General features: G+C 36.9%; 1 protein-coding gene across 1 annotated transcript in view; it reads right to left on the minus strand.

Moving 5' to 3' along the window:
• The window catches only part of frmd3 (FERM domain containing 3), a 325,166-nt gene that overhangs the window by 114,717 nt on the left and 196,251 nt on the right, over positions 1-14,198 (minus strand). The window contains exon 3 of the mRNA XM_039750579.1: positions 3,898-3,940. Within this exon, the coding sequence (XP_039606513.1) occupies positions 3,898-3,940 (43 nt within the window). The remainder of the gene's footprint in view (positions 1-3,897; positions 3,941-14,198) is intronic.

Here is a 14,198-nt window from a genome sequence, read left to right on the forward strand (position 1 = left end):
ATATATTTTGGATAGTCTAAATCAATGATGGGCACAATGTACAATTTTGAATTGAATCAGACTGTTTCACAAAATTAATGAAGAGTGAGTTTTATCTTGGGCTAACTTCCATTCATAATGTAAAAAACTAATGAAAGGTTCTGTTCCCAACACTGTCTCAGACTATCAGTGGTGCATTGTTTTGAGACACTATCTATATCTTTATAAAGTTAGAAAGTAAATTATATGTTGTAATATAATTATGTGAGAGTATGAAGGTTGGTCAGGTTTCTTTTCTGCAAATTCTCTGACTTGCAGTTTAAATTTAAGACAGAATTGTGCAAAAGATGTACATCTATCATCAATATATCAGCCTTCAAGTATCTCCTATATTGGTGCCATAGTGTAAGCAAGGTTTGAACCACCAGTAACTGATGTACAGTACTGTATACAGCAAACCATAAAGGAAGAAATTAGTACAAGATTTCGTCTCCACAGCTAACCAAGTGGGTAAATGTTCATTATTATTTAATTCCTTCCTTTGATTCTTTGTACACATGCAGCATTTGTAGTCCAGTAGTATAAATGAGAAGTAAATAGTGCCATGCTCATCACTGCTTCAGAGCACTAAAAAATATATTTTGTTATCTATGACTTTACTACATTTCAAATGAATGAAGTTGTCTTCAATTGTTGATATACGGTATATAAATGCACTCAAAAAGCTTAAAATGATAGTTTTAACAAAAATAATGTTTCCAGTTAATATGAAATTAAAACATAACCACTTAATAATATCTTGTTTAACACATTCTATTACAATGCTTTAAAATCGTTGCACAATTATGATTCCTAAGTACAGTATGTGAATTGCTGTGAGACAATTAAAAAAAAATGGTCACATTTAATCTGAAGTGCAAGATTATTCACATGAGATAATTTTCTCTTATGCAAATGAATTTTGAAACATGAAATTCTGTAGGACATCTTTAATATGTTTAGTATATATGGATGTGATGACTGAATCTATAATACATTTGGCATCTTATCTTTTGCATAAAGAGAAATTTTTGCTGAAATCCTCTTAAATAAATCCCTAACTCTTGTTGTTAATACAAACATTAACATGAGGTTTGATGGCATTCAAATTACACTGGCATTAAGAGACTCCCTTGTCTGTTTCAATATTTCAAAGACAAAAAGTCACAGTGTATGTAATTTACATGCACTGAGTGTGGTAGTGTCTGTGTGAGTGTGTCCTGCAAAGGAACTGTAGTCTGTTCATAGTTGTTTCCTGCTTCGTGCCTCAATATGCTAGGATAGACAACAGCTCACTGTGATCACAAACTGGACAAAGAGGTTAAAAAATGAATGGATGGACTTAAAAGTCTGTTAGGTAAAGGTAAGGGCAGTCAGAAGACAGGTGGGAATTAGAAAACAATAACAATTTATTTCTTGTATAGCTCAAAATCACACAAGTAATGCCTCAATGGGCTTTAACAGGCCCTGTTTTTAAAAGTAAATTATGGCAGTAAATTATAAAACACATGCAAGCCAGGTTACTGAAAACACAGGAAAAATAGCAAAATCCAAAAGTAAATGCTAGAAAGAACCTCAAAATGGTCTATCACAAAAGAAAAAAGTCTGAATTCAATTAAGCCACACTAATTTGGGGTGTCCATCAGAAATGCAAGTACATAATAAAAATATTGAAATGGAAATATTAAAATGTGTGCTTAAATGTTTAAAGTCTAAATATATTCTACTGTAATATATATATTTCATTTTTAACTCCCCGTAGAGGGCTACATCTCTAGTAAAGGATCAAAAATCTAAAATATTCGTAATAACTGACCTTGAAATTTATTAAAAAGATATCCCATATGCATATGTTTGAAATTTGTCATTTTTAAACTTCTTGGAGTGGCTCTTAGAGGGCTAGGACCACCGGCAAAGAATTAAATATCAACAATTTCATCATAATTAGCAAACTTGAAATCACATTAAAAAGCACTCCACATTCCTATATTACCGATTCCCATTTTTTCAAAGGTTTATGAAAAGGAGTCTTTGATGTCTTGTATACTACTGGGGTAAATTCCCAAACCTGCTGATATGACATCCACAGCTTCAAGTCCTTCTGATCATTTTTGCTGACAACACCTGTTGGTTTTTTCTATAACATAAGGGTGTCATTTTCTACACAAAATATTGTTCAGAAATGTTCTTAAAATGAAGGTTTTTTAAATCTAAAGGGCCAAAGTTAAAACATCTTGACCTCTTGCATCAAGATGTGTTGATCTATATATCATATGTGAGTCAGGAGGCACTAGACAAAAAAAACTGAAGTGGTTTCATAGCGTTAATAAATAATTCTTATGTACACAAACAATGTACTCTTTTTTAATGCATCCCTCTATCACTTCAATCCTCCATGATTTGCGTTAACAGACAGAGTCATTAGCCATCACCATGTGGCAGGAGTGGCCACTAGCACTGAACACCCCACATGCCAGAATGCAGCTCTGAGATATAGAGGTGCTATGCATAAATAGCAGTGTACCAAATACCACAAATTAAATAAAGAGTCAGGGATGGCAGAGACACATCACCTTAACTCAACCACCTCCCCCAATCAATTCCAAAAGAAAAAAGATAATAACTCTGATGGGGAATAAAAGCATTTTAGCATAAATAACACATATATTATGAAATATGATGAAGGATAAGTTAAAGTGATAAATCTAAAAGATTCATATGAGAGAATGATCCTGACAAACAAATCTTTTAGATATTTTTGAACAGGCAACTGTAATAGTTGACAAAAGCAAAGCATACAACATAATTTCAAAGCGGTCCCATACTGAAGATTAATTCTAAACCTTGGTGCTCTGTCTTGCTGCCTTGGGCTTAGAAAGTAGGGGATTCACAGCACCAGTCAACCCTCACATTACAGTCCCTGGTGCAAGTGCACTGTGGCTGTGGGCTGTGTCTTTTTCCCCAGAGTGGTGAGTGCAAGGACAAGAGTTGAGGTGGAGGAAATAAGTGTGGGTTTACAAAACAAAACATCTGAGCATGGGAATAAACAAATCTATGTTTTAAGAAAGTGTCACCCCAAAGTATGGCCATAATAAGACAACCTCCCGCGTTAAAGCAACATTTCCTCACCTCCATTAGGGTTATAGTTTTTTTTTTTTATTTTTGAGGATCTCTTTAATTTTTATGTTTGTTTCACTTTACGAAAGAAGAAAAAGTCCAACTATGAGGTTCAAAACAGATGCAGATTCCTGGCTTTATGTACACTTAAATTTAACTTACCCCGATATATACAAAGCATGACAGCTAACTAGGCCAAAATATCAACTGAATGATGTAACATTCGTAAGAACTCAGATGCCATATATGCACTCTTTCATTTACTTAGTCAATAATGATTCTACAAGGGACATTCAAAAAGTTTCCACACTTTTGTTTAACTCTATTAAGAATTTCAAAAGCAAATTATGAGCACTTTTCAACATAATCACTTTCATTTGCAATGTATTTTTCCCAGCGTCGTACCAACTTTTTAATGCCCAATTACTCCTCCTGCAGTCACCAATTTCCAACGAAAATATAAAAGTGCGTAGACTTTTTGAATGTCCCTCATATTATTTGCTATTGTAGTCTGCTTCTTATATCTTGGTTTATCCATCTCTGCCTATGTAGTTCCTAGAAGGACATCAATAGCTCACATAAGTAATGTAAAATTATTACTGGTACTATAAATCTATTTAAATAATATAACCAAACTCTGCTTAGTAACATTTTTTAAGACTTAATTATTTAATTTAATTTATGATTTCAACTTGACACAGTACCTATAAACACAGCCTATGTAAATAATACAAAGAAAAATAAATTCCATTTAACACTTACATTTCATTTGCTTTAGAACTGGTTTGTTGGACTCCAGCCAGTGCTGAAAAAGAGAAAACACAAAATATGTTATTTATAAACTTAAAAATTAATATTACCAAACATTAACACTTACTGGAATCTACGGCAAAAGACTGCAGAATCAGTTAAACAAAATGCCCAGTGTCTGATGTAGATTTCTTCTTTTTAACAATCTTCAACCTTATGTTCACTAGATGCCAGAAGCAAAAACAGTGCACACTCAACAAACTCAATGAAATTCTTAACCTACAGTACAACAGTAACTCTGTCCTCAGGAAAATGAGCTTTTTGTGTATGAGGCACACCCAGCCATTATCGGAGTGGAGTTTGCAGATTCACCCCACATCTGTCTGCATTTTCCTTCCACATCCCCAAAGATGTGTTGGTAATGTCTGACAACTCTAAACTGGCCCTTGTATGAGTGTAAGTGTGGGTTTAGGTGTAAGCAAGCCGTGTAATCAACAGGCACCAAGTACTGGGCTGTTTCCTGCCATGCAGCCAGTACAATAAGGATAGGCTCGCCACCCTTGTTAACCTAAACTAGATCGAGCAGGTATAAAAATGTTATGTTATGCTATCTTTCATAGAAATCTCTTTGTCTGGGGCCATCCTGGTTGCAGACAAAATTCTCTTCAACCACTTTGAGGTCTTTGTGTTGGGTTTTTCTGGTTGGTTGGTCTTTCTGACATTAGCCTCTTTTAGGCACCTATTACGCAATGCAGAGTGATAACCCTGCAGGGAATCAAATGAAGTTTGCTTACCACAGCACATCCTTTTGGTGAAGATGCACAAGGTTGCTCTAGAGTCACAAGACAAATTGTGCACAAAAATGTTTTCTTAATTTACAAAAAGCTATCATGATTAAAATGTAAAATCTATTGAAGTGATTTCCATAAACAATACGCTCTGTGTTGAATAAGGTGATTTCCTGGGGAAACTGTAGTATTTGAATGAAATATCTTGTCTATTTTAAGATACATTAATTAAATTGTATCAGTCTACCCTCCAGCTAAACCTAGGAAACAACACTGGAAGGGGTGCCATTCCATTGCAGAGCCCAATCATATACACACTGGAGCAAATCGGCAATCACCAATTAATCTAACTTGCATGTAATTTGAGATGGGGGCAGAAAAAGCTTGCAGACATAAATAAAGCAGGAAAAGTCCACAAGAAAAACATCTGGGTAAATGATTTGAATCCAAGAACCTAGATCTGTTAGGTGGGAGTGCTACTCATTGTGCTACTGTGGCATACTCTATTTATAGTACAGTAGCAAAAAATAAATATGAAATATTTTCCAGACCAATTATTTTTAGGGTACATTTCTGATACGTGTGTTCTAGCTCTCAAGGCAATGATGTAGTCCATTTGCTCTCTTCAAACAAGCTGATGCTACCATGGCATGGGTCTGCACCAACACATTCGCTCAGCATACTGTACTTATGCTAGGGTAGTTTTTAGCATTCCTATTTAGGATTTGTCACCTTTCTACTTCATTGCATTATGTCAGTGTATTTCTGATCAGAAATTTGGAAGAAACACAAGGTCACAGCTGATTTTCTACTTGGTCCGCCCATAAATAATTACAAATACACTGTATTTTTTCCTGAAAATAAAAAGCAAACTATATGCATTCAAAGTGCACTACATCAATCAAAATGAAAAAATGCCATTTCTGACTGATCATTTTTTTTTGCTTGTTGTATATTATTAACTGAGGTAAAAGGTCAGCATTGTGTCACAACTGGGTAACTCAAAGTTAAGACATAATTCAGGTTTTCTGTGAATTGTCCACTTCAAAGGTTGTTCACATGACATTTCTGACTGGGAAACTCATATTACCTGTCTATCCAACAGCATGAGAACACAGCAGTAGACTAGCCACCATTAAAAAAGAAAACTTCGAGTGAATAATAAGTAGTGATTCATGGAGACTTCAGCTCTCTGCAAAGGGAGTGCATGTATCCAAGGGGTGGATGAATGCAGAAGACTTACGCAAATGGCAGAGAAATAAATCTGTAAGCACTATGATGGAATAGCACTTCACATAAAAGGGCCTCTGAGATCACTGAAACAAAGCAAAAGGAGATTCTCACAGCAAATGTGTATGAAATTAACACTAAATTCACTTTAAGACATGATTATACAGTAAATGTGTCTATATGGTGGCCAAATAATGTTACCTAACATAAAGCTGGTTCAAATGTATGCAAGTATCATAAATCTCACCATGGCTGTGCTAATATCACATTCCATATTGCAAAAAATATGGGACATGTTTGAATAAAACTATGAATCAGCATCACTACTGAGGAAAGCCAACCACATGGATGTACTTAAATTATTGCATACAACAAAAGTCATGTGAATAATGTGTTTTTAAACCTCTATGTTTTCCTTCAACTCACTCACAAAATACTCAGGGTGAAATCTGCATCGTTCACAACCTGGACTGAACCACTGTTGAACCACTGTTCTACTCAAAATTAATCTGTGCTCTTCATTTAAAGATACCTCACATTTATTTTAAGCTCTATTTGTAAATAAGGATAATCTCAAAGTACTGTAGGACATGTAACCGTGAGTTCTCACTTAATACCTAACTTGTATTCTATAGAGTAGTGTTTAGTTCCACCTGCTGGAGATGTTTTGTACATGAATGCAAGATGGACAGGAAGAATAATGTAGCATACTAACAAAAAGTCTTTATTTTAAATTGTTTTATAGTTTATACATTATATATATATATATATATATATATATATATATATATATATATATATATATATATATATATATATATAATGTCAGGAAGAGCAAACCAAATGAACAACTTCTTTAACAGGTTTGACCACCCTAACACACTCTCACCTCACAGTACTGCATCCTCCAACCATCCTTCTGCTGATACCAGCATAGGAGAGACATCCCCACCCACAATTACGGCAGCGCAGGTGAACAGAGAGCTGAGGAGACTTCGTGCCAGCAAAGCAGCAGGTCCAGATGGTGTATCGCCACGACTGCTGAACGCCTGTGCGCTGGAACTGGGGTGTCCTCTACAGTGCATCTTCAACCTGAGCCTGGAACAGGGGAGAGTCCTGAGGCTTTGGAAAACATCTTGCATCACCCCAGTCCCAAAGGTATCACGTCCTAGTGAGCTGAATGACTTCCGGCCTGTTGCTCTGACGTCACATGATGAAGACGATGGAGTGGCTGCTGCTTCACCACCTGAGGCCACAGGTCCGCCACACCCTCGACCCTCTGCAGTTCGCATACCAGGAGAAGGTATCCTATCCCTCTCCCACCTGGACAGAGGTAGTGGTGCTGTAAGAATTATGTTTTTAGACTTCTCTAGCGCCTTCAACACCATCCAACCTCTGCTCCTTAGAGACAAGCTGACAGAGATGGGAGTAGATTCACACCTGGTGGCATGGATTGTGCACTATCTTACAGACAGACCTCAGTATGTGCGTCTTGGGAACTGCAGGTCTGAAATTGGGGTCAGCAACACAGGAGCGCTGCAGGGGACTGTACTTTCTCCGGTTCTGTTCAGCCTATATACATCAGACTTCCAATACGATTTGGAGTCCTGCCACGTGCAAAAGTTCACTGATGACACTGCTATTGTGGGCTGCATCAGGAGTGGGCAGGAGGAGAAGTATAGGAAGCTAATCAAAGACTTTGTTAAATGGTGCGACTCAAACCACTTACACCTGAACACCAGCAAAACCAAGGAACTGGTGGTGGATTTTAGGAGGCCCAGGCCCCTCATGGACCCCATTAGAGGAGACTGTGTGCAGAGGGTACAGACTTATAAATACCTAGGAGTGCAGCTTGATGATAAATTGGACTATACTGCCAATACTGATGTTCTGTGTAAGAAAGGTCATAGCCAGCTATACTTCCTTAGAAGGTTGGCGTCCTTCAACATCTGCAATAAGATGCTGCAGATGTTCTACCAGACAGTCGTGGCGAGTGCCCTCTTCTACGCGGTGGTGTGCTGGGGAGGCAGCATAAAGATGAAAGACGCCTCACGCCTGGACAAACTTGTTAAGAAGGCAGGCTCTATTGTAGGAATGAAGCTGGACAGTTTCACATCTGTGGCACAGCGACGGGCGCTAAGTAAACTCCTGTCAATTATAGAGAATCCACTGCATCCACTGAACAGTGTCATCTCCAGGCAGAGGAGCAGCTTCAGCGACAGACTGCTGTCACTGTCCTGCTCCACTGACAGACTGAGGAGATCGTTCCTCCCCCACACTATGCAAGTCTTCAATTCCACCCGGGTTAAATGTTAACATTATTCAAAGTTATTGTCTGTTTTTACCTGCATTTTTATTACTCTTTAATTTAATATTGTTTTTTGCATCGGTATGCTACTGCTGGATTATGTGAATTTCCCCTATCTATCTATCTATCTATCTATCTATCTATCTATCTATCTATCTATCTATCTATCTATCTATCTATCTATCTATCTATCTATCTATCTATCTATCTATCTACTAGAAAAAGCCTGTATATTTGCAAAAGAAAATAAAACGCAAGCGAGTCAGTTCTATGTTGAAAAAAAAAAAAATCAAAAGACATTTTAGCTGTTGGGCTTTCTTCACCTGAATTAACTTTCACTTTTTCCTTTATTTTATATAATACCTTTCATCATTCAAATATCACTTTGAATACATCTTCAGCAAAAAGACAGCATGGTGGAACAATGCTACATTTTTCTTAGAACATGGATCCAGTTCTGCATCTTAGTCATTTCGTGCATGGAGACTGAACACTCGTCCCAATGGGTTTCTATGAGCATTCCAAGCTTTCTCTTGTTCAGCTGAAACAAGCTAATGATATGGAGGCTAATGATAAAAATGGCATTAAACAAACTTAATATTGCATCTTATAAATGTGTTACATGTCAGTTGGACATGCAAATAAGACAATATTACTACTACTACATCATAATATCAGTGATGATGAAGAGTCCAGCTCAGCACTGAGACATTGTATGGCAGCGCATGTGCTGCACTGTCAAGAAACACTCAATGCCAAACAGCAGTCTAAATAATGATAAATAATATAGTCTGTTTTATCTAATTGCTAATTATATTTGTTGTCATATTTAAAAGCAAGGAAACCTGTGATTTGCTATGGAAGGATTACAATCTCAGGCTATAAAACACCCTGTAAAACAAACACTTTAAGTTAAAGCACTGGAACGATTATTTTGCCAGTCAGGCTGCATACATACAGTTTTTACTGTATTAAGAATAATATTGTATGTTATGTTGCAACTACTGTAAACATAATCCTATATTAGATACCCCCAATTCTTTGTGATGCTGTAGAGACAGATATAAATATAAAAAACAAAAATACAGACAAATCTCTCTATTAAATAAAAAAAATCCTGGGACGAGACGAGACTTTTTAGCCTGGGACGAGATGTGACTTTTTCAGAGAGATACTTTCATGTCCCACAAGACGAGACTTTGTGCCATGAGATTTAACCACGCCCGGGGCCGGAAATAAAAGACAAAGTAGAATGTCTTAAAGAATTCAAAAACGTTGGCGTGATACACATGCAGAGCAGGTTAGAGATAATGGAAGTAGGAAAATTTGAAAGTCTCAAAAAAATGATAGTAAAGATTGCATTAGCGCAAACAAATGGAAATTAGTACTTGGTGAAATAACGGATCAGGCTAAACAGATCGAATATATATTGTTCAGATTTAAAGTTTAAGTCAGAGACTTGTAGATTGTCAAATTCGTGTTGCTAGGGGGGACAGTTCAGTCTCTCAATTAGAAGAATAGAAAATCTTCCTCTTCATAGGGGCGCACCTTGGGAGCGGGACCCTAAATAGGAGCTGAGCATGTCTGGGAGAGAAGAGAGACAAAGCAGTGAGACAAAAGGACAGCTGCTGTACAGGCTTTTAAATGTTCGAAGCACCACATGAGATGCGGATCACGTGGCACAGCAGCAGCAAGCCAGCAGCTAATTGAGCAAAAAGGAGGTAAAAAACTGTATTTGTTTCCTATTGTATCACCGCTTGAGGTGATTTCGGAGGAGCCACTGTGTCTCCTTGGGGTGCGTTCACCTCTCTCTTCACAATGCAAGTGGCAGAGACGCGAAGTCAGGCCCTGGTAGGGGGGCGGTTGGCAGGGGGGTGATGTTGGTGAGCAAAGTGAGCAGGGGTCAAAGCCCCCTGGTAATAAGTAATAATATAGACAAATGCAAAATAACAAATGCAAAGCATGTCTGTTCTATAACACTACTTACTGTATATGCACTAAATCTGATATGCATATAAGAGCACAACAGCAAAACCTCATTTGAAAATATAAAGTAGCTATTTGACTGTGGTCATTCATCCATTCATGCATTTTGGAAACCCATAGTATTTACTGCAAGGTCATGGGGGGCCAAAGTCAATCCTTACAGTGTAAGATATTAGACAGCAGTCAGTTCAGGATAAATACATTGCATCTACAGTAATTGTAGATAGCTTAAATAAAAAAATAATAATAAAAAAATTAGAATAACCCTAAACCATAAATTGTTCTTCATATTGGAATGTTCCTGCACTCTGTATATAGACAATGCGATCGCTACTTCTACTAATATTACTACTGCTGCTGTAGCTCTTACTCTTAATGGCACTCTACTGGAGGACACACGTTTTCTTTTTATTTTTATACACTTGATTCGTTCTTCTCAGGATCTAAGAGAAACGAATTATACATTTTAAGAATTCTTACTATCATCCATTGACCAACTAAAGTTTAATGGTCAGCTGGAGTCTACACCAACAGCACTGGCTACAAGGTAGGAAGCAAAGATGGATAGGACTGCAATTGACTGCAAAGCATACACACACCCATTCATACCCCACCAATTTAGTTTATGTGAACATGGAGGTAACATGAAAATGGCACACACACACACAGTGACCAAGTTGGGAACTGAATCTAGATCTTTGAAGTTGTGAGGCAGCAGTGCAGACCACTGTGTTGAATTGCTAAGAACACACCAATTATAAATGCATAATTTCCAACCATTTACAACTCTTCCAGCCTTTAAAAATATAATATGAAGAGATTCAGGTTACTTTTTATCTACAGTACTTTGGTTAAATACTGTATATTACATTACATGATCGATTTTATCACAGCTACCCAGCATGAAATAAAAATAGCTGCACTACATATCAAGGTAGTTCTTCCTGGAGATAGGATGAGTGGTAAGCAGCTTTTCCAGGAAAATACGTGCATTAATATTAAAACCAAAGACTTCTAAATAATTTATAATTTGTTACTAGGATCAGCAGGCAGAACATTGTCTCTCAGGCTATCCAATTGAGAATCCACTACTAAACTATTGTAGTTCTCTGTTAAAATATTTCTGTTGCTATAGCAACCCTGACTAAAATGCAAGAAAAAATGTGATTGAAGGAGCAAAAGGAAAAAAAAATAAAGCAGTAGCTTTTCTTCTAAAGCTGGCTTTGGTATCCTTCTCCCTAACTGTTAATGTAATAAAAGCCATGAGAGTAATGGTAGTAAATTTTCAAATATCACAATAGACTAGGGTTAACCTAAGAAATTAACATTTGTATAAAAGACATGTAATATGTTGTCAGATGTTTTCCCTGGAGACCATAGCACATGTGTGAAAACAGTGGGGAAAAAACAAAAAGGTTATTGTTTGACTCAACTGTTTATTTAAAAGGGACCAAAAAACAAACACAAAATAATAATAATAATAATAAAAACTGTTCCTTTTATTCCTGTTTTTGTCAAACACACCGTGATTCACCAGGACCAGAGGCTGAAAAAATATCAAATACAATCCTGGCTTTGATCAGCACATAACTGCAGTCATGCTGATTACCTGAAGTGACTAGTGCTGTTCTAGTGAGTGCAGCTATGACTTATACTGTGCCTCCCACATTGGGATGCCTGTCAGCAGTAGACGAGACACCCCAGTCCAGAGAGAAGAAGAAGAAAAAAATACAAAAATAAGAATAAAAAAAGTGAGCAGCTCACAAACTTATCATTGGTACAAATGCACATTATAAAAACTGACTGAAAATCAATATAGATTGGATTTATTTTACTTCACTAAAACAAAGACGGATTTTGTAGGGGCGATTATTACATTAAATAGTAATATAGGTCAAATCCCATTTTGGCAAATACCAAAGTAACAGAATTTTCAGAATAACGAAATTTGTTGTCCCGAACATGTTCACACAATATCATGTTAAATGAATTTCATTTTAACGAAATGTAAATTTCAGTATAACAAACATTTTTTTGAGAAAAAAAGTCCACTGAAGATAATGCGATGCAAAAAATACTTAATGCCGTGCCCAGACTTTCGCTGAGTCTTGGGAATCCTGCCACAGGCTGTTGCAAAATTTCTGGTTTCTGGCAGTCTCAGACAGGCGCGGCAAAAGTGTAGGCACAACATCATACAGGTATAGCCGAATTCTGGGTCAGTGCTCCACTATGTGTCCAAGTTGGTAGTTGTGTCATGTATGGATACTGTACTGTTCAAGTTTCATTGCACTTCTCAATGTTTAATTTTGCAATGAACAAAAAAGGAAACTGTCAATTTTCACTAAAAGAAAAAGTAACAATCCTAGAAAAAGCTGATTCTGGAATAAAGAAAAATAATGTGGCGAAAGCATTCATAATCGCGTCTTCATCTTCATCTAACATCCAGTTTTCATTCTATAATTTTATACCTGTATTTCTATTTAAAAAATAAAGTGACATCTAATGCCTGGTTTTCATTCTGTACTTTCATATCTGTATTATATTAGAAAATTTTAAAAAATAGATGTTTGTTCACTATGTAAAACACAGATGGTGTTCCACAGCAGCACTAGTTCCATGCTCCTGAAGGGGAAATATATAAAAATATACAATACCTTTTTCAAGATAAGGTATTTTCTGTAGTGATAAAATTGTAAATAAATCACATTAAATAAAGTATCCAGCTGATTCAGGAAGATATATTTTTAAATCTTGCACAGATGTCTCATGTTATCTAAACTGAAGTCACACTAGAATGCCTGAAGCCTGCGAAAAAAGTTATAATGCCAGGCCATCTTAAATTCCTTCGCACCTGAAACGAGGAACACCAGGACTCAAACCCACAACCTCTTGATTACGAGGCAGCAATTCAACATGTACATTGAAGGATTTCTTTTTCTTTGGTTTTATTCTTGAATAAAAGCACACTTGTTTTGTTATACCTTTTGTGACAGTGTTTATTTGATATTTGGACTTCAGTCTTCACACTGTATACACTTTACATCAGCATTTTGTCATTATTACTGTAAGATGAAAAAAGTTCCTGTTTTAGTTATGTTTTCAACGTTTCTTGCCTCACATTTCCTGTCATCTTACATTTACCCAGATCGTTGTAGACACATAACATACATGGAATGTATGTAATCCAAATAACAATATATTAATTACCCTATGTAATTCCAGACACCTAACTCCCAGATAAAGAGACTTTTGTGTCCAACTTCAGTTGCCTTTGTGGGGGATGAGTAAGCAGGCCTCCTTCTGCCAGTGCTGATAAACATATTTGCAAAACAAGGACACTGATGAGGAGATCAGAGGGAATTTAAGGTGGCCCGTCATTATGAATATTTTTGTAGGCTTCAGGGATTCTAATGTTAAATTGTGTGGTAGAGCAACACACAGCTCATCACCTGTAGACAAGCTGCTGCTAAGAACCTGGCTTTTTCCCAAAGAAACTGATCCAAAATTCTGATTGGATCAGCTATGCAGACAGCACATCTACTAACACTCTAGTTCTCACATTAAAAAGTCTAAAAACCCTTCTGGAGAGGAGCAGCCTGGAAAATCAACCTGCTATACTAAATGCCACCTATCAAATGTTGCAAAATCTAAGAGTTACCTCCTACTTCATGTCTTTACCTCCAAAAACCTTTTAGCAGAAGAACTATTGACGTCAGGAGTGGGCAGGAGGAGGATTATAGGAAACTAATCAAGGACTTTGTTAAATGGTGCGACTCAAACCACCTACAACTGAACACCAGCAAAACCAAGGAGCTGGTGGTGGATTTTAGGAGTCCCAAGCCCCTCATGGACCCCATGATCATCAGAGGTGACTGTGTGCAGAGGGTGCAGACCTATAAATATCTGGGAGAGCAGCTGGATGATAAATTGGACTTGACTGCCAATACTGATGCTCTGTGTAAGAAAGGACAGAGCCGACTATACTTCCTTAGAAGGCTGGC

Source organism: Polypterus senegalus, chromosome 4, assembly GCF_016835505.1.
Source record: "Polypterus senegalus isolate Bchr_013 chromosome 4, ASM1683550v1, whole genome shotgun sequence".
Taxonomy (NCBI): Eukaryota; Metazoa; Chordata; class Cladistia; order Polypteriformes; family Polypteridae; genus Polypterus; species Polypterus senegalus.